The 21,293-nt window shown below is 38.8% G+C and overlaps 1 protein-coding gene across 30 annotated transcripts in view; it reads left to right on the top strand.

The window, feature by feature from the left end:
- celf2 (cugbp, Elav-like family member 2) overlaps positions 1 to 19,193 on the top strand; it is a 164,684-nt gene extending 145,491 nt beyond the window's left edge. For 3 of the 30 annotated variants that reach the window (XM_079817612.1, XM_079817604.1, XM_079817617.1), the window contains 7 exons: positions 460 to 621; positions 2,682 to 2,745; positions 8,899 to 9,021; positions 12,457 to 12,636; positions 13,843 to 13,986; positions 16,626 to 16,791; positions 18,493 to 19,193. In XM_079817612.1, coding sequence (XP_079673738.1) covers positions 460 to 621; positions 2,682 to 2,745; positions 8,899 to 9,021; positions 12,457 to 12,636; positions 13,843 to 13,986; positions 16,626 to 16,753 — 801 coding nt within the window. In that variant the 3' untranslated portion in view covers positions 16,754 to 16,791; positions 18,493 to 19,193. Of the gene's footprint in view, positions 1 to 459; positions 682 to 2,681; positions 2,746 to 7,322; positions 7,458 to 8,895; positions 9,022 to 12,456; positions 12,637 to 13,842; positions 13,987 to 16,625 lie in introns of all 30 variants that reach the window. The other 27 variants (XM_079817601.1, XM_079817597.1, XM_079817606.1 and 24 more) reach the window with 16 other exon arrangements.
- Positions 19,194 to 21,293: the final 2,100 nt, after the last annotated feature.

The following is a 21,293-nucleotide window of genomic DNA, read 5'->3' as shown; positions in this document are numbered from 1 at the left end:
ACCACTTCAGGAACTAACTCTTGCTATGCATTATTTTCTGACCCTGAGGATTTTAGTCAAACGGGCATCACAGGTCAGACCCAAGATGTTTACGTTTGTTTGCATTCGTCGGAGACCGAACGCGTGAGAGATTAGCAGAAATGCGGCAGGTCTGTAGGGTGCAGTGAGGGCTGTGGGGTGGGAGATCTCGCTCGCTCTCTCCGACAGATGATGAAATAGTTTTATAAAGCAGGAAATCGCTTTCCTGGGAAATAAAATCAGCAGCACAGCACAGAGCTCTCATTTCACCAAGAACTCCCGTCGCTCCAGCGGTTGTGTGTGTGTGTGTTTGTGTGCCATTATTGGTTTATGCAGTACCACTGCACATGATCATTGCTCTTCCAGATACTTAGCTTTCCCTCTTTTTTACCTCTTTTTCTCTTCCATTTTCCTCCTCTCTCTTTCAATCTGTCCACACAGGGCTGCTCCTCCCCCATGGTGGTGAAGTTTGCCGACACGCAGAAGGATAAGGAACAGCGGCGGCTGCAGCAGCAGTTGGCGCAGCAGATGCAGCAGTTGAACAGCGCGTCTGCCTGGGGCAGCCTGACCGGCCTGACCGGCCTCACCCCACAGTATCTGGCAGTAAGAGGACACACCCACGTAGCCACGCCCACCAGCAGCACAGCCAGCGCAGCCGCCGCAGTCAGTCACTGTCTCCGCCCACCTGCCCCGCCCCCACCTCTCTTGCTCTCTCCGAGCTAGTCTTCACCCTTTCCAAATCTCTCATCTGTAGAACTTCGATCGTGCCTCGATCGAAACCAGTCCCCATACTCCAAACCATGAAGGGTGGTGCTGCCATTTAGAAGCCGTTAGGGCAGTGGTTCTTAACCAGGGGGCCTCAGGAAACTTCCAAGGGGGCCTCTTGATTTAAAACAAGACAAATCGATATTAAAATAAGCTAAAATGCCTGAAAAATCAAGATTTGATGTTGTTGTTGTTGTTATAATTTACCCCCACAACAGCTCTTTTGTTTTCACTGTCTAGAAAAAAACCTAGATATGTAATGTAGTCTAATTTTAAAAGTGTGATTTATAGACCTGGAAAAGTCATGTCAAATAAACTCCATAGGCATTTTTATATTGGGGTAGAAATTTTGATTTAAAATAATATATATTCCAGGAAAAGGAATTGTTGTGGACAATGGGGTGCCTTGGAATCAAAAAGGTTGAGAACCGCTGCGTTAGTGGATGCAACCACTCCAGCTTTCTTGGTACTTACAAGAAGGCAAAACGAGTGGGAACAGTTTTTTAGCAGCCTTGGTTTCTGAAGTATTTTTCCCATTCATTTTCTTAATTGGCATCTTAATTCAGTAAAACGCCTAATAAAGCCATAAACCCAAGCCAACCAGCTCCAAGATCAATCACCATAATTCAACATTTCATCCCATGGCATGATGCATTGCAAAGAACGTAGTTCTGATCAAATAAAAAAAATGTACAAATGTCAATTTAAATATATGTACCGGAGTATACTGTCATCTTAAAAGGTTTGTCCAATGTTGAAAATGAAAGATTCTTTTCAGAGCCCAGCTCTGGCTCTGTTGTATAATTGGATTGGAATGAGAACAATACATAAATTCCCTGTTCCACTCACGCCCGTCTTCATCCTCCTAAATGTAAAGAGGATACAACATGGTGGTGACATTTACTTGCATTTGTGTCCATAAGGACAGTGGGTGAGGATTAAAGGACTATGCAAGAGCATTGGGACAGGGCCATCTCTCCCACCCTTCTGCTTCTCCCTTTTCTGCCTTTTCCACTTCCCTGTCATTTTGAGGTTACGTTGAGCTTTTAAGCAGTCTGAGAGGTCCAGTTCAATGTCATCCTAATCCTCTAGAGTCATTTAGAGTCTGCTTTCCTCTCCCCTTTCATGTGCAGAAACTGCCCAGGACAGCAACACACTGCCAGCAGAACTGACGGGCGACTCTTAGCATGACAGTATTCACTGGCACCGATGTATGAGTCTAATACCTTGAAGTGCTCCTCAAGTATTTTATGATTTAGTTCCTTTAAGTATTTTACATGGCTTTCAATCCCAGCACTATATTTTGTGAGTTGAGTTGCTCGCAAATGATTGTTTTAAGAGACTGTCCATAGTTAGCATTTCTTGTCTATGAAATATATTAATTTATTTAGCATAATGATCCAGTCTCACTGTGCTAAAGTGCTAAAATGATAAATTACATATTTAACTGGCCGCATAGCAATAATGTGCCATGCTGCAAGCCATTTTATTGGTCACTTTTTGTTGTGTTGCACTGAAAAGTGCTACTTACATTAGACATCAAAAATGTTGTGTATTAGAAATCAAATATATTTTAATTGGCTATGTTCAGTTGATTTTGTTCATTAGATTTAAATAAATATAAAATTGGAGCGGGCCCAATACTAATACTTGAGGAACATCAGTGGCTAAGGACACGCCCATACAGATAGAGGCTTATGTGTTGCTTTACTGTTGACAGACTGCTCTATAGTGTCACTCCAGACAACATGGAACATGGGAACAAACCACAATGTTTCATCTATATTTAGCTAACACTAGCTCCTCCAAACATTATCCTTATATATCCATCACCATAAGCCAATGTGTAATAGTGATTACATATTAATGGTCTGTTTTTTTCTCTCTCTTCCTTCCAGTTGCTCCAACAAGCGACCTCCTCCAGTAACCTGGGAGCGTTCAGTGGTATTCAACAAATGGCAGGTGAGATACTGATCTCAGATCTGTTACTACCCTACCCCCATTGTAACTCCTCAACTAAACACCCATCCCCCTACTAAACCATTCAACCCAGATCTGGATTGCACAACAAACCCAGTTTGATACCTCAACCCCTGAGCAGATCCAGGATCAGCAGAGGTTTTTGCTGAGAACATTGTCATCCTACCTCAGAGTTTAGTTTCATCATGCTGTAGAATTCCTGGCTTTCTACGATGTGTAGCACACCTGGACACTTGTAATGTTTGTAAGTGTATGTGTGTGTCAGACTTGATTGAGCCATTCTTTCCACGCCTGTTCCAATGTACTGTACATCAAACCCTTTTTTTGTTTCTTGGAAGAAGAGCCTCATCATCCAATCACATCTCCTTGCCTGGGGTCTGTGAGGCTTATGGGAGACTAGATTATGATGATACGCCCCATTAACCCTCAGATGCCTTCAGCTTTTTACATTTTCACTTTAGCAATCCTCAAAGAAGAGTAAAAATGAAAATAACCTTATCCAAAGAGGCCACTTATCACAGTTTGTTCATGCCACAAATACTGTCAAATTCACCTGCAGAGAATTCAGCAACAAGATGGATCCCTCATCGCAGCGACATGATACGTTTTTCTTTCTTCATGCTGACTTGGTTTAGCAATCTGGAATATGATTAGTGTTTTACAACATCTGTCAATGAGCTCCTGCTTGCTCTCGCTGTTAGACAGGTTTATGTTGTTCTACCGTTGACAGCTTTTTGCCTCAGACATCACGCTAGATGCAACAAAACTCTGACTGAAAGTTTCTCTTTGCTCGGTTTCCTTCTTTTTTTTCCCGTTTTCGATGTTTTTTTTTGTTTTGTTTTTTCATTTTCTTGTGCATTACATTCCCAGTGTGCGTCTCTGTTCTTGTCAGGTCTTAATTGTGGACTGTTTATCAAGCTGCCAGGCCTTCAAGGAAAGTGAAATATTTATAGCACACGGTCTTGCCTAATTGCAGCTGCTAAGGATGAAAGAAAGAGAACGTATTAGCATCTAAAATGGCTTACAGTGTGTGTAGGATGAGTGCCTTTATCTCCTAAAGCCTTCCCCCCTGACAACAGTTTTGCACACCAGAGAGTGGCTTCCTCATTAATGTAGGCTCTTGTGGAGAGGGTGAGCAGGACTGTGGTGTTTTTGTTTACCATTATGAAGAGAGTCCTGGAAGCTCTCGTTTAAGTTCAGTGGTACATCTGTGACAGCCTCTCAGCGAGAATGAAGTTCACATTGAGCCAAACCAGCGGCAGCTGCCACCACACAATTAAAGAGCGAAACATTTCCACATTACCATAACAATAGAGATTTCTGGACCTCATTTTTAAGGCAATATAATGACCAAAAAACAGCTTAGTTTAGACTTTTAATAAAACCGGTTTATTTGCGGAAAATAATGGGAGTTGGTCACGCATGATGGACGAAGGGGTTTGTTATTATACTTACAGATTAAATACCGAAATGAGTCAGTGCTGGATTAATGGAACCGTTCAACTAATAAGGAAAATTCTGTCATTTGCTCACTGTGTCGTTCAAAATGTATACTTATTTTCTTTTGTGGAACCAAAAGGAAGAGATTTTTCATATCTAAGCTGCTCTTTTGCATACAATGGAAATAGTGCAGAACGTTATGTGCATACATTGTACATTTAAATATGTAGTATCACAAAGTTTAACCAAAGACATTTGACTTTACTGACGCCAAACTTGGCACGACACATTTTGATGTTAAATATTTGAATTTACTTCAGCCAAACTCATGGCCTTGTCCAATCCTGATCCTGGAGGCCCACTATCCTGCAGAGTTTACCTCTAATACTGAAACACACCTGAACCAACTAATCAAGATCTTCAGGATTACTAGAAACGTCCAGGGAAGTGTGTTGGACACCCCTGCATGCTCCAGGCATGTTAAGCTGTGAAGCTCATGTAAGACGCGGGTTTGAATTCGATCTGCGTCATCCCCCCATTTCTCCCTCTATACTTTTTTTGTTCTTTTCTATTCTCTCTTTCAAAGTGACACAACAGCCAATAATTTAAAAGTTCAAAGAAGAAAATTGCATAATCCCAAGCCAGAAGCCTGTTCAATATGACCAGATAAACATATCAGTCTGTTTGAGACGCTACTTGAAGTGCGAATCGACAGGAGCTCTCAAACTCAACAGGATTTGAAGGCTTTTCTCAGCTGAATTGTGAAATCTTTGGACCCCTCCATCTGTCCCCTGGCAACCGTCTATGATTGGCAGCCGATATATACAGCTGACATCTGCTGTGTCTGTGCTGTGGGTGGAGTTACGAGCCATAAGGAGCTCCATTACACATGATGAACATTCAGCGAGAGCCAGCATCACCTCTTTCCTGACACCTCTCTCTCCGCTCAGTCCGCAGAGAGTGTGAACATACTGCATGGATGGATCTCTCTTTTTCTCTAGCTCTCTCTCTTTCTCTCTCTCACACACACACACACACACACACACACACACACACACACACACACTAGCAGAAGTGCCCTTCTCAACCACAGAATTCACATTGTGCCAAACACCCAATGCCCATTTTTTACACTTGTGTGCCAAAAACTGGTTTCTTTTCCGCTTTATTCAGAAGCACAAAGGCGGTCACAAAGCCCTCAATTTCAGAGTCCATTTCTGTCGTAACCTCTCTTTTTGACCTCCCAACACTGGACTTTCTCCTTCAATGACCGCTTTTCTAGCTTCTTTTCTAGTATATACTATTCAAGCTTGAAGTCATGAAGCATGACATCAGAAATGACCTACTTAATTGACCTTTACCAATCCTGGTTTTATTGTAAACAATTATTAAAATAGAATTACAACGTTTTGCCTTCACAATCTTTCATCAAAATATAAAAATAACTAGAACTACTTGTTTGGGGTGGCATCACAAATTCCTTTTGACTTTCGACCCCTTCCTTCAAACCACCTATAATGACGCCACTTTAACAGGTCCTGCCTAGTCTGGCGTAGCCAGACCTTTAGACTGACGGCAGAAGGTCTGGATATCGCAGCTTTCATTGGTCAAGGACCGTCCAAGAGGACATTTGACTGACATGTAACGCAACCAATCACAGTTCGTTTTGTTCCGCATCATGATTATGGGTGTGAAAATTTAAAGTCGATGTCCCTGCAATAACAGACTGGCGTGCATCTATAAATGATTCATTCAAGAACGTTGTGCAAGTTTACTGCAACAATGGAGCCGTGAACTTCACGTACTTTTGAAAATCCATTGTCACAGATGTAAACACGACGGCGTTCTTCTTCAACGAGGGGCTTTGGCATCACAGCATTTGTTTCTAGGAGGACCGTTAAAGAACGCAACACACACGCCTCTCGGACATCCTGTGGAATTCAACCAATCAGATGACGACTTTGAAACTCCTGAAGTGTTTCCAGATAAGTGTGCCATATGCATCAGACGTTCAGCCAACGGTCTGTGGGTGTGACGTCTGAGGCTGAGACTAGGTCCATCCCAACTTTGTCTCTTCATTTTTTCTTGTTAAATATTCAATTTCCTTTACGTTACTGAAGTTAACTGGGTCTTGAGAGCCGTTTCACGCTGACTTGAAACCTGCTGTTTAAGACCTGCAACGTTACAGATTCATCTCTGCCCTTATATCTTGACCTGGGCTTTGTTTTGCAATTAGAGGTAAATTTCCTGCCTCTAATCACCTTCTGTGATGTGCTAATTAGACTCTTAATGCACTTCTCTTGCTTGCTCAGTGGATCGGGAGGGCAGACAACCGTGGCGTCCCCAGAGCACTGTCTGACCAATCCAAATTACATGCTATTGCTGTCTAAAGTGATAAAGCTGGAAAAACAAAGACATTTTTTTTCCACGATGGCTTTGGATGCTGTGTTTGAGTCCTTGCTTTCAATCTCAGTTGACAAACATTGATGTTTACTTGGCAAGTCCATGAGACTGCAGGGTGTCCCGTTTTTATTTTTTAGAAGGGTGCTCACAATCTCCCCACAGTTTTTCCAAGCCAAAACTTGGGACTACCAGACAATATATGGAGCATTAGACACCATATTGTGGACTTGTAGGAGGATGGCATTTGGGGCAGGGCCTATAATTTTCTTGTGCACCTCCCCAACAAACCAAATGCTGTAGTCTTTTGTGTCTCGTGTGCGTGTTTTTTCTCTATGTGTGTGTGTGTGCTTCCTCATAGTATACAGTATATACATTTTGCGTGTATATACGGCACATGCTGTACATTTTCCTGTTGTACCACTTCCAATCTCTGTCCTTCTTGGCTGCGAGCCACTTCCCGCAGTGTGTTGGCGTCATGGCCACTGCATGTAGCCGTGCCCCAAACACGCTTATCTAGAGTCACCTTTAGAGTTTCTTTTTAGGCAGATGCACCAAAGCCCACACGTAGAATCTGATCTTCTGTACCAAATGCCTCTACACACAACTCCACTAACTCTTGTACACAAGGACATGCACTCGTAGAACATGTGTGGTTCCTTTAGTTTAGCATGCACAAAGCACATGCACGCAGTCATTGACACTTTCTCTTTCTTCAGGTATGAATGCTCTGCAGTTGCAGAATCTGGCCACTCTAGCAGCAGCAGCGGCTGCAGCGCAGAGTTCGGCCAGCCCGTCCACCGCTAACGCCCTGACCTCCAGCACAGGGTCCCTGGGAGCCCTGGCCAGCCCAGGTAACCAGAGGCTGTCCCATCATCATCATCATCATCTTCTTCGATAGCGGTATCATTTCCACCGTAGAGTCGTTGTCCCTTCATTTGTTGTAGTCGAGTTCGTCATTCTCTTTGTTAGAATGTCCTTCATTGCAATTCTTTTAACTTTAGTTTTCATGTTGTGTGCGTAGTTCCTTGGCACCGTCCATCGTGGTTCATGGTCGTCATCATCATCATCATCATCCTCATCGTGTTTGAGAGAGTGTGTCGATATGTGTGGCGTTGTGCTCCGTGGCTTTAACCGTGCTCCACTCATTTTGGAAAAATTGAAATGTGAAAGCAGGAGACACATTAGTGTGACCCGTGGTTCTATGGATAGATTAGCTTCTTTGTGTCTTGCTTTGAAACTTGAAAATTTCTTTCCAACTTGAATAAATGCAAATGAAGCAGAGGGAAAATATTTTGTTTGTTTCGAGGGAGGTTTTGTTTGTATTTTATTGCTCTTTTCTGGAAACCTTATCGCCGTCATCATCTTCATGATAACTATAATCTTCATTGTTGTGGATGACTCTTATCTTGTCTTTTTTCTGCAATTTTTTCAAATCTCCTTTAGGAATCAATAAAGTATCGTGCATGCAGATATCTATCCATCTGGCCATCCATCCATCTTATCCACTTTATTGAACTGCATGATATAGCAAAAAAAAAAAAAAAATCAATTGAGTGTCATAATAGGGTGATTTATTTTTCTTTACCAAAAAATGAATTGAAGTAGATTATGCTAAATAAATATTAAATCCAATAAAATAATTGGTAAATAATCAATGAAGGAAAACATCCATTGATTATTTACCAATTATTTTATTGGATTTAATATTTATTTAGCATAATCTACTTCAATTCATTTTTACACTTTCCACAAGGAAAACAAATTTTAAATTATTTTAATTTGCATGCATCAATGTAATATGTAACAATACACAATAATAAACATGAATATTTACTTGTAACTACAATTAAATGTACTAAAACATTTTAATACATGAAAAGTGAATAGTGAATTTTTATTTGATTCATTGCAATGGACTGTTTAAACTGATTCACAAAAATGAATAGCAAAATCTGTCTAATGATACCCTTTTTGGAAACTTAATGGGCAAATACATTGCACAACACTATTGCAATATTCACATTGCTTAATTTTATTTTGCCTTTAAAGTTAATGTTAATATATCATGAATATTCAATATATTGCCCAGCGCCACCATTTATCAATAAATCAATCACCAATCCATGCATCCTTCCCTCTGTGTACCTCCACCAAAGCTTTTATGTATGTATCTTTTTAGCCATTTCAGTATCATATGCGACTGTATGTGTACAATCAAACATCTCTCTTTTTCTCTCTTCCATTTCTCCACCTGTCTCTCCTTCCCTCTCTGTCTGTCTTTCCCCATAGCAGGTTCCACGGCTAACTCCAGCGCGGGTGCAATGGGTTCCCTGGGTTCTCTGGGGACACTGCAGGGTCTGGCTGGGGCCACCGTGGGCCTCAACAACATAAATGCACTAGCAGGTAGCGTCAACAGTGAGTACTACCGTCCATCGGCCTCTCCATTCCAATCCATACAACATCATCTCATACCAGCCGCCCACTGCTCATAGAGATGCCCGCAGTCTCCCAGACACACACACACACACACACACACACACACACATAGAGAATGTTTTTTATCGATTTACTCTGAACTTACGCCAACTAAAGCAAGGGCATCTCTCTGGGCTTCAGTGAGAGTTTGTTGGGTGAAACTTTCATATTAAGTCCTGCTAAAATATTGAAACTGTGTGTGAGTGAAACTGAGTGTTTGATTTGTAAAATTTGTTAAATCAGATCTGATCAAATTCATTTGCTAAGTCAAAAGTAGCCCATCCCTTGTAGTCATGAGTGTGTTTGCACCAATCGGCCACATCTCCACACATTCACACATGCTAACATACCGCTAAACCATCGCTCTGGGTGTTTCTATAGACGTGCAATTGTTTTGTCGCTATTGTGTGTGTGTGTGTGTGTGTGTGTATGGTGTATATATGTGTCTGTTTTCTGTTAGGTATTTAGGTTTTGAACAAATTTAAACTAGGCTTATCCATGAAGAGCTGGAAGAGGCTGTTCGACATGTGTACTCAAGGAATAGTTCACCCCAAAAATGAAAACAAGTCGGTCTTCTGTGAAACACAAAAGAAAATACATTGAAAAATGTTACAGTATTTTTTTTTTCCCATACAGTGAAAGTTAATGGGGTCCAATGTTGCTTCGGTCCCTTTGACGTTCATTGTATTGAGGAAAAATGGAAGACTATAATTTTGTGTTTTACAGAAGTAAGAAGGTCCTATGGTATGGAACGGTATGAGAGTAAATGATGACAAAATGGTCATTTTCAAGGGTTTATTCTCTCAAAAATGAAAAATTTGTCACCAATTAATCACCCACATGTCGTTCCAAACCCATAAGACTTTTGTCCATCTTCAAAACACAATAGATATTTGTAATGAAACCTGATAGATTTACGTATGTCCCTCCATTGAAAGTCTATTCCATCAAAGCTTCAAAAAGTTCAGAAATACATCGTAAAAGTAATCCATAAGAATTGAGCAGTTAGTCAAGATCACTTTAAGATCACGGCATGAACAAATGTCATTAGTTCTCAATTTTCTTAAATGTTTGAAGCTTCAAAGTTTTGGTGGAATGGACTTTCAATGGAAGGACAGGTTTCATTCCAAAAATCTTCATTTGTGTTTCAAAACTCTTATGGGTCTTATGGGTTTGAAACGGCACTGTTCCTTAAGCTTAATAGTTGGCTTCTGTAGGCGTTGTGATATACACAGTAGCCGGTAAGAAGATGTTTCGCATTATAGCTGTTACCACATTGTGTGTTATAGCACGACTGGAATGCTGTATTGACAAATCAGCATTCAAGACCAGAACTATTCATTTTATACTAGAATGTACCTAATGGGCGTTGCGGAATGTAATTAGTATGAATAGACGAGCTAAAGATCACTGTGGCCTGTGCATGTGTATATGTCAGTGTGTCGGAACGCGGGCAAAATCTCTATCTCCACCAGTGACCTTTTAGCCAGGTTTCTAGTTTTATAAATCAAGCTTTCTCCAACAGAACGTCTACAATTTAAATTCATTCAAATGACTCTCTCTTGCACATACACACTCTCCCAGTGCTCATTTAAGAGGCTGTATAGTGTAATTGAATATAAAAGGTCAGTATTGTAATTATTGCTGGATAAATGAGGGAGCTGGCCGTCCAAGCACTTCGCTCATCATTTATTGTTTCCAGGCCGTCAAGCCAAAAGGCCAGTCAGTAAATACTCATGAATCAGTCTTTATAAACACACGCACACACACTGACTAAGGAACTAAAAATATACTCTGTACACAGTACGTGAACACAACTGCTTCTATGCTAGCATGGTTTGCTGTGTTGTTTTACATTATGAATATTGGTTGCCAAAAGGGATTCCATAGTTTAAAATATTTGTTTTCTGATCTACAAAAATAATGTATCTGATTACATAGACTGTCATTAGCCCAAGGAGAGCTTTGAACAAAATGGAATATCCAGTGAATCTGTTAATTTAAGAAATAATTGACAGATTTGATTATAAAACAGATACACTAATAACCATTTAATGCCACAGGCATTTGAACTCAATCGCTCCGCGAGTACTGATATAATTTTGGACTTTAAAATAGATGTTATATTTCAAATACAATACAAATATTGTATTTCGTTTAAAAATTAGTTTTTTTTTAATCTATTTTACATTTTTATATATGTATTATTAATAAAAAATTATAAACAGAGCCCCTAAAAGGGACATAGTGATGGAAAAAGAATATAAGATTAGAGGAAATTATATGTCAATGCTTTTGCGTTTTCTCTCAAAAACATTGACACACAGTAATTGACGTTGATAATAATAATAAATGTTTCTTGAACAGCAAATCATCATATTAGAATTATTTCTAAAGGATCATATGACACTGAAGACTGAAGTAATGATGCTGAAAATTCAGTCTTGCATACATTCTAAAAGATAATAGTAAAATAGAAAACAGTTATTTAAAATTGTAATTTAAATAGTTCAAAAACATAATAAAAGTCTTAATGACCCCAAACATTTGAACGTGATGTGTGTGTGTGTATATATATTATATTATATTATATTATATTATATTATATTATATTATATTATATTATATTATATTATATTATATTATATTATATTATATTATATTATATTATATTATATTATATTATATTATAATAAAGTATATATAACCATAAAGTTCCTCTGCATTGATGCTGCCCATATGTTTACAGAAGTTATTCCCGGAAGCGCACGTGCATCCGCTTCAGCAGTCAGGGTTTCTGCCTTTAATGGATCCATGGTTGCATTAATATTTTATTAAAAGAGTTTAATGTTTTCCCCCCAACCCCTTATTAATACAGCCAAGATCGCTGACGCAAATAATGAGATAATTAGATGTAGAGTTCCACTGTGTGAGGTTAAAAAGGTGATTGGTCAGATGTTTCTGTGTGTCTGAGGGTCGCCGTGGTGATCGTTTCGTGCTGCTATTGTGACATTAGTGTGCATGTGTAGGCCGCGCTCCTCATTTGCATACACCGGTCAGTATATTATGTATATTCTGTATATTATGTGTGTTTGTGTGAATATGTGTGTGAGTGGGTGCCGTTTATGATGTAATGTCATGTGTGACGTTTTGACTGTCCTTCGTGATTCTGTTGTTTCGACAAGCAGCGTTTGCTGTTTTACTTTCTGTTCACGTGTCGTTGTTTTTTTGTTTTTTTCTTGTTCTGTGTGTTTTTGTGCGTGTTGTGTTGTGCTTTGTTGTAGAAACACACCCTGAGTCCAAATTCTAACGAGTAAGAGCACTTCTTTTTTCTTTATTGTTGGGTTTTATGTAAAGTTGCTCACATGCTCTCAGGTATGGCAGCTCTGAACGGCGGGCTGGGCAGCACGGGCCTGAGTAACGGGTCGGCCGGGCCCATGGACGCGCTCACACAGGCCTACTCAGGGATCCAACAGTACGCGGCTGCCGCCCTGCCCACCCTCTACAGCCAGTCCTTACTGCAGCAACAGAGCGCTGCGGGCAGCCAGAAAGAGGGTATGGACACAGTGTACAGTTAAAACTAGTTCAACTTCAGTTAAGTAGAGCAGCGGATATGGAACTACATCAATGACAAAAGTCAAGAAAGCAAGAGGAGTTCGAGGCTACAATTTAACATGGTTGTATATTCATGTAGTAAATATTTCATTTCAAACATTTCACATGTAATTACCTAAATAAAAAAATATGTAAATATGTATCTTCACATGTTCAGTTTCTAAATGATTCAGTTCCATATTTTTTTTTTATTAATATGTATATATTTTTACATCTTTATTATTTGACCAGTATGTCATTTAATGCTTAATTAATAATTTATTTTTTAAAAATGCCGGTAGTTTGTTTATTGCTTTACAAATTCACTTTGACAAATTTTGTGAAACTTTTGTCAGTAATATATATATATATATATATATATATATATATATATATATATATATATATATATATATATGCAAATCAGTGTCAGTCAAAAATATGAACAGCTTTAAAGAATTTGGGATGGTACAAGCATAGCGTTAAGAGACCAATATTGTTTTTATTTATAACCAATACTAATAATTTGTTTGTTTATATGTCCGATAACTGATATGCAAAATATTGGTAACATTTTACTAAGAATGAACAATAATTTTACAGCATTTATTAATCTTAGTTAATGTTAAATTGAACAGTTAATAATACATTATTAAAATTTTAAGTTGTATTTGTTAACATTAGTTAATTAACAAAGATAAATAATATAGAATAGAATAAATACTGTAACAAATGTATTGCTCATTGTTAGTTCATGTTAGTTTATACATTAAATAATGTTAACAAATGAGATCTTTTTGTAAAGTGTTACCAAAATATTGAATATGCTGAATACTTAATAAGCAGATTTATTTTTTAATTATGTTTAAAATTAAGGTTTAAGTGTTGTTTATTAGTAATAAATTTTTGTTTTTTTAGGTCTGTGACTGATATCAGAAGCAAAAATCCTTAAATATTGAGAAAAAAAACATTATTAGTTGAGCTCTAATATAACATTTTATATTTAAATGTATGTTATAGTAAATTATCCTACTTAATATATTATAGTAAATACAATGGCAGTTTCAGAGGGAATCTTAGTATAGACTGACATTCCTTAATGCAGCACCATAGTTGTGGATTCTTTACTAAACGTGGACACTTGTATGTTTTCTGCGCGTGAAACAGGACCTGAAGGAGCCAACCTGTTCATCTACCACCTGCCACAGGAGTTTGGGGACCAGGACATCCTACAGATGTTCATGCCTTTCGGAAACGTGGTGTCTGCCAAAGTCTTTATCGACAAACAGACCAATCTGAGCAAGTGCTTTGGTATGAACCGACATGCAAACACAGAATTTACAGTTATTCACTTAAGGCTTATGAAGGTGTATTTCATTTGGCATTAAACTAGTCATTGTACAACAATATAAAGGACATAGATTTTTTTAATAATTAACAATTATGGTAGTGCCATTTTATTTATTTAGTTTATTTTATATTTTATTTATTTAGTTTTTTAGTGCCAAATGAAATGTTGTCACTATTTTTTGTTGTTGCATATTTGCAGCTAATAATTTGATTTTATGTACCCTTTCACGCTTAGTCTGAAACACTGTTCTGCTTTTTTATTCAGGAGATTTAAAGGATTAGTTCACTTTTAAATAAACTTTTGCTGATAATTGACTCACCCCCATGTCATCCAAGATGTCCATGTCTTTCTTTCTGCAGTCGAAAATAAATTAAGGTTTTTGATGGAAACATTCCAGGATTTTTCGCCATATGATGGACTTCAAACGGTTCAAGGTCCAAATGACAGTTTCAGTGCAGCTTCAAAGGGCTTTAAGCGATACCAAACGATACCAGACGATGAATAAGGGTCTTATCTAGCGAAACGATCAGTTTCTGCGAGAAACCGAGCAGTATTTATGCTTTTATTTTACCCGCTAAGTGAGGTCAAAATACGAGCGTGGTCATAGATATATCGATCGTAGATTCCTCTTCTACTTATCCGTGCAGGCGCTAATGAGGCATCTACGTATACATCTATGACCACGCTCGTATTTTGACCTCACCTAGAGGAAGTTATGGCGGAGCTCAGAGATGATCATGTTCGTCTGATAAGAGGTCAAATAATAGCATAAATACTGCTTGGTTTCTCGCAGAAACTGATCGTTTCTCTAGAAAAGACCCTTATTCATCATCTGGTATCGTTTGGTATCGTTTAAAGCCTTTTGAAGCTGTACTGAAACGGTCATTTGGACCTTGAGTCCATTGATTATATGGAGAAAAATCCTGGAATGTTTTCATCAAAAACCTTAATTTCTTTTTGACTGCAGAAAGAAAGACATGGACATCTTGGATGACATGAGGGTGAGTAAATTATCAGCAAAAGTTTATTTAAAAGTGAACTAATCCTTTAAGCCCGGGACACACACCAAGCCAACGGTCAGCCAATGGTCAGCCAACGGTCAGCCATCGGGCAATTTTTGAGTGGTTTTTTTGTGTTCGTTTTTCCGCATTGTTTACTCTAGTCAGATGCCGTCTGTTTGTTTGTTCTTGGGCCAATTCAGCATGTTGAATCGGCGTTCGTCCGTCAGTGAGAGAGAGAACTCTGATTGGCTGTTCAGTTTTGCGAACGAGTTAGTGCACAAAAGTGATGAAAGCGAGCAAAGAAGTCCACACGGCACCGACAGAAGGCTGTTATAATTTTACATCTTCTTACCTGACAATTCGAATTCACAAATATTTCATTCATAGCATGAGCCGACTTGAATAAACAAAGTGATCAGTGTTTAAAATGGGAAGCAAATGCTGCTTTGTTTAAGGTTTGTATATCTGCAGTCCTACTGAAGTTTCCCTCTTTGAACGACAAAAATAGATTATTGATAATAAAAGTAGCCCAATGGCGAGTCAAAGTAGCCCAAAAATAGCCAAATGGGATTTTCTCCATTGGGCGGCCGAATTCTTCACTGAATTTGTACGTCTGGGGGTGATGGAGCGCCGAAATCATACTTACGGGGGTGGAAATAAATCCACGGAAAACATTTTTTACCTGCAGCAACAACTTCTAGAAGTAGGAATTGGCTAAACACGCGGAATTGGCAACACTGTTGCTGAAATAGACAGATATTTACAGCCACACATGCTAGTTGACAGTCGCCTTTAGGCTGCGTGTCCACCAAAGCGTTTTTTCACGCGGCTCGCTGGCATATTCAATTGTTTTCAATGGGAGCGCCGCATTTTTTAAATGCCATGAGCATAACAAGGCGTTTTTTACTGGTTGCCGAGAGTTGAAGAATGTTCAACTTTGAGCAAAACGCAGCGCTCATCACTTTTCACCCAGCCGTCCAATCACAGTGGAGGAGGGGCGGGACAAATATAACACCGACCAACCGCCACATTCTGCTTGTACAACGTCAACTGATGAAAACAAGCAGCATAATAACGGAACAAAATAATTTAAAACAAGAGCCAGAGCAAATACTTTACAGTGTATCAGCATAGAATCAATACAGAAACAACTATCTGTGAAATTAGATGCTAGTAACACTTCAGCGGATATTCCGTATCATAACAAGTAAAGATTCTCAACTGGAAAAAACGCTGCGCTGCCAAAACGCTCTCAAGCGTCCACAGCGAGGCGTTTTCAGCTGGCTAAAAACGCTTTGGTGGACATGCGGCCTAAGTCATTTTAGTGTGTTCAAACGCAGCCTTTTAGGCGAGACGCAACCGATGAAAGGCGACAACACACATTTAGCTTTCAACAACGCTAGTTCTTCGATGACGGCTTGGTGTGTCCCGGGATTTATACTCCATTCTCCATTTGGATTTCGTTTCAAATTTATAGTCTATTTCATACTTTAATTTAGTTGCATTGGAGCAGTTATTTTGCCGCCAAACGCGACTTGATTGCGATCGAAAGACATTGTGGTGTTAATATATCTTTTTCTCCTTTTCCTCCACCGCAGGTTTCGTCAGTTATGACAATCCTGTGTCCGCGCAGGCCGCCATTCAGGCAATGAACGGGTTTCAGATCGGCATGAAGCGCCTCAAAGTCCAGCTCAAGCGCTCGAAGAACGACAGCAAACCGTACTGATCTTAGCACTAGGGCCTCTCTCATGTTACACTGCTAGGGTAAGTCCCCACTGCTGCCACGGTTACCAAACTGGGACTCCGGGGGGAGGGGGTGCACGAGGGGGGGAGTTTCACCCTTTGACCACCAGAGGGAGCCACTCTCCCATAACCTTCTTTTCAGCTTTTTTTTTTTTATTAATAACATTATTATTTTGTCTCTTTTTTTTCCTCCACATGAACGCTTCCATTTCCGCCATTTTTTTGTATGACTTGCGATGGATGAACAGCTATTATTGGTATTTTTTATTTTTCCTTTGGGTCATGTGTAAACTATTTGAAATTTTTTTTTTAAAGTAAATATTTATACAGTGGCTATTTCATTCTATGATGATAACAACAGCAGAAAGGAACGATGTATAAAGTATTATTTGTTTCTCTTTGTGAACCTGAGGCTTGTAAAGACAAGTAGAGAAGGTTCCGATATGATTAAAGCACCAATATGCACATTAACCTTTGCCCTTTGGCCTCTGGTGTCGGTTCAGGGCTTTGCTGCTCCTTCGAACCCTTGGCCCACTGGCACTAGAGAGGAAAGGGTTAAACCCGCTGTGGCCTCTCTGTAGTCAACGGCAACAACTGCCTAAACAGCTTCCTCAACAAATACTTGCCGTCAAATGTTCAGTGATTTTTTTTTATTCATTTTTTTTTTTTTTTTTTTGTCAGTAAGGTTTTTTTTTATTTGTCTTTGTTTTGTTTTGTTTTTTTTTTTAAGAAAAAAAATGAGTCCGACTTTTATGCGTCAGATGATTGTGGTCTTTGTCCAACTGAATTTGTGTAGAGCATTAAAAAAGATTTGATCTGTCGATGGTTAAAAAGATTAAAGCATTCTAGGTTCTATGTGGAGGGGTGGGGAACTGAAAACTTGATGTTTATCGAAAGAAAAAAAAAACTTAAATTGCAGAAAGCCACAGGCCTGTAAATTTTATTTGTAAAAAAATGCAGTTCTATTTTTATACAAAATTTCTACTGCCTCTGAAGTAAAGGACTTTATTTATTATCTTTTAAGTTATTGGGTTTGGAAAGTCGTGCTCTCTCTATCCTGAGCCTCGTCCGGTAGTCTTCTTAAACCACACAATCTGTGTGAAGAGATCACGTACAAAACCCCTCGTTTTCGTTCTTTCTTTCTCTCTCTCTCTCTCTCTCTCTCTCACCATTTCCCACAATCCCATCTGTCACGTCCCCATCATATCTCTGTCTCGACTCTCTCTTCCTCTTCTCTCTTTGGTCATAAGTAGTGGCACTTCATAAGTGAAATCTCTCTTCGTTCCGTTTCATTACGTACTGTTTGGTTTCTGTTCGTACGCTCCAACAACAACAACAGCAAAAAAAAAAACTGAATAGTTTCTCCCAAACGGCGATCCATCTGCGGTCTCGGATCGGAGATCAGACCAGGATGGATACTTTTGGGTGTGTGTCTGTATGGAGGAGATCGAGTGTGTGTTTGTACTCTGTGTGTGAGCGAGTGCCTCATTTACATGTACGTGTTGGCAATCTATTTGAATTTTGTGTATTGTACGATAAAAAAGAAAACAGTTACAAATGCTAATGTGATGTTGGTGAAACGCTGGTTAATAGCACTGCTGCTGTTTGTTTGTTTGTTTGTTTGTTTGTTTTGTTTGTTCGTTTGTTGTACTCATGGTTTAATGATGTTAGTTGTGTGCCGGAGCTGTGTGTGTAACTCTCCTCTCCCGTTTTCTTCCCTAGAACTCATCTCCATGATCTCTATGCTCATCGTTTGCCTAGCATGTCTACGTGGCGTACAAAAAAAAAAACGTCTCATCGTCCCGTCATTGTTTCTGATGTCTTTCTGAGTTCTCCTGCTCATAATCTGGTCTCCTTTTACTGATCTTTGTACTTTGATCTTAGCCTGATCTTTTTGGAAATTTTTTCGCATGTGACCTCATTTTGAGCTTTTTTCCTGTTTTTGTTTTTTGTTTAGTTTTGTTTTTGTTTCGATTTAACTGGTGAGGGAGGGAGGGAGCGAGGGAGGGAAGGAAGGAAGGGAGGAAAGACAAAAAAAAAAACAGTAATAATAATAATGTGAAAACGCTGCATTCACACTCTAGAGACAGAGTATATTTACTAACATAACCAGAGCATCATTTTAAGAAAACAGAAAAGAAAAAAAAACTAAAAAAAAACTAAATAATTCCTGTGGCAAAACAATTACGAATATTTGCGTTTTACTTTTTTTTCTCTTTGTTTTTTTTTATTTGTCAGATTGTTTTTTTTCTCTCTCTCTCTCTTTATGTAGTTTTGTTTTTTTTCATTCATTTAAAGTAAACTTGAACGTTCAATACAGGGATTGGCGTTGGGACTTACTGTCGGCAACACTCTTATTCTGAGGCCTGCCGTAAGAAACCCACGCTGGTTTCTAAACGAATAGACTACTTCCACGCAGTTTTAATAAAAAAAAAAAAGCTGCCTGATCGATATTAGAATCTCTCAGAGCTTGCTCGTGGTTTTTACATTTTTCAGGCAGTGTAAAGTTTTTTGATAAGGCCATTTTAAGTGGCTTGATTTCTCATTAAAGTCTATATAAAACCACTTTTTTCTAGAGTAGTAAAGGTATTAAGAAAAAAAAACACATACACACACACACACACACACAAGATTGCCCTGTTTGGGGGGAAATGCTACCTACGTGTCACACCTTTTGCTGAACTGACTTACAGTTAGACAATCCGTGGTTTAAATGCACATGAAATGACCTATATTTTATACTGTTTAAATGTATAGAGGAAAAAAAACAGAGTTTGTGTAACCCGCGGTCCCGTCGGTGCTTTTCGTGGATAAAGTCGTGGTTTCATCAAGTCTAACAGTCTTATTTGTCTCATGTTTTTAAAGAGAAGACTAAAAATCAATTTACTTGAACAATAGACAAAGCCTTTCATAAGTACTATTACTACTACCTTTTTTTGTTTGGTTTATTTTTTTTTTTCTCTTTTTTTTTCTCTTTTTTTGTTTGTTTGTTTTTTTGTTTTTGTTTTTGATAGGAGTCCCTCTTTGCTAAATTTCTTGTTGGGTAATTAGCTATATAAAAATTATTAAAAGTTACAGTGTCGGCTTGTGAAGCATCTATGTCATTATATTATTTTATTTCTATTGTGGGAAACAATATTTAGATGTGTTATGTTGTTCAGCAAAATGTGATTTTTTTTTCTTATAAAGAAAAAACAAGATGAGTGGAATTTAGTGCCAAATTCTGACGGTACATCCTGCCTACAGCTTCAGTGTTTTACTTGTGAAATTATTTGATAACATGGGTATTTTATTACGTAAGTGTTTTGTATGGAACCCTCATATTTAAAGATATAGATTTAAAAAAGGTTGTTAACTTGCTCTTCTGTGGTCTTGTTGCCTGAAAATGTTCATGTTTTTGCTTTTCTTTCTTTTTTTCTTTATTTGTAAAGATGTAAAAAGTGCCCATGTGTCATAATCACTCTCACAAGCACACACACACACACACACACACATACGCACACACACATTCACAGGTAAGCACATACGCATGCACGCATACACACACCTGTGCTAAAGGTTGACCTCACAACCCTCTTTTCTCTGACGGTGTGTGTATGTGAGCCCCTGAGATTGAGTCTCAGCAGTTCTCCTTACACACACACACACACACACACACACACACACACACACACACACAGACAGATTAAGGGTCCACTTACACAACAGAAGGCCCTTTTACTTTTAGGAGCCAAATTTCACAGGACTTATTCATCCGATACATGTTTGTCAGTGAACAATTTATGTGTGATGGGATAAAATATTGACGCATTTATGTGAATTGTGAATCAGGCGTTGAACTTTTGACCATCATGATATAATACAGGGCCATCGCGACAGCCTCTTTACACACATAATCATCACACGAAAGCTGATCTGTGTTCCTCTGCGTTAAATTCTAAATGTCTCAGTGTAGTCTCGCTTTCTGCTGCCTTTATCAGGACTATTTTACGTTCGTAGAACAACCAAAACTCCGTCCTGATGCCAAAGTAGTTCAACGTGATCCGCAGTGTTCAATAGCGCCTGTAGCACTTTGCTGTAAACGTTTACACATCGTTCAAACGGCCCGTAAAAAAAAATATTGTTTACAAACGTAGTTTACAGGCAGCCCCCTCAAACCAGTTTACTTCACTCTATAGCACTATTTTATACCCAAGCTCTGCCGTTGCCTTAACACGTTGATCAGTATTAATGGGCTGGAATACATTGCTGCACATTTAAAATGTGTGCCAAGGGTGTGTGTGTGTGTGTGTGTTTGTTTGCGTGACTGTGTACAGGTGTGTGTGCTATGATTGGTTGTTCGTCGTCTATTCGTCCACGGTATTTCTAATCTTTAGCCAAAACTGGGTCTGCAAAAATGTGTGGCAGTTACAAAAACAAAAGAAAAGGAACGTCAATTTCCATACAAACAGAACTCATCTCTGTAAAATCATTCTTACGCGAATGACCATATACGTGCATTAAGAATTCCTATAAATTGTTCG

Source organism: Gobio gobio (assembly GCF_949357685.1).
Source record: "Gobio gobio genome assembly, chromosome: 5".
Classification (NCBI taxonomy): domain Eukaryota; kingdom Metazoa; phylum Chordata; class Actinopteri; order Cypriniformes; family Gobionidae; genus Gobio; species Gobio gobio.
The sequence above is the reverse complement of the archived record's forward strand: the minus strand, read 5'-3'. Positions and strand labels throughout refer to the sequence as shown.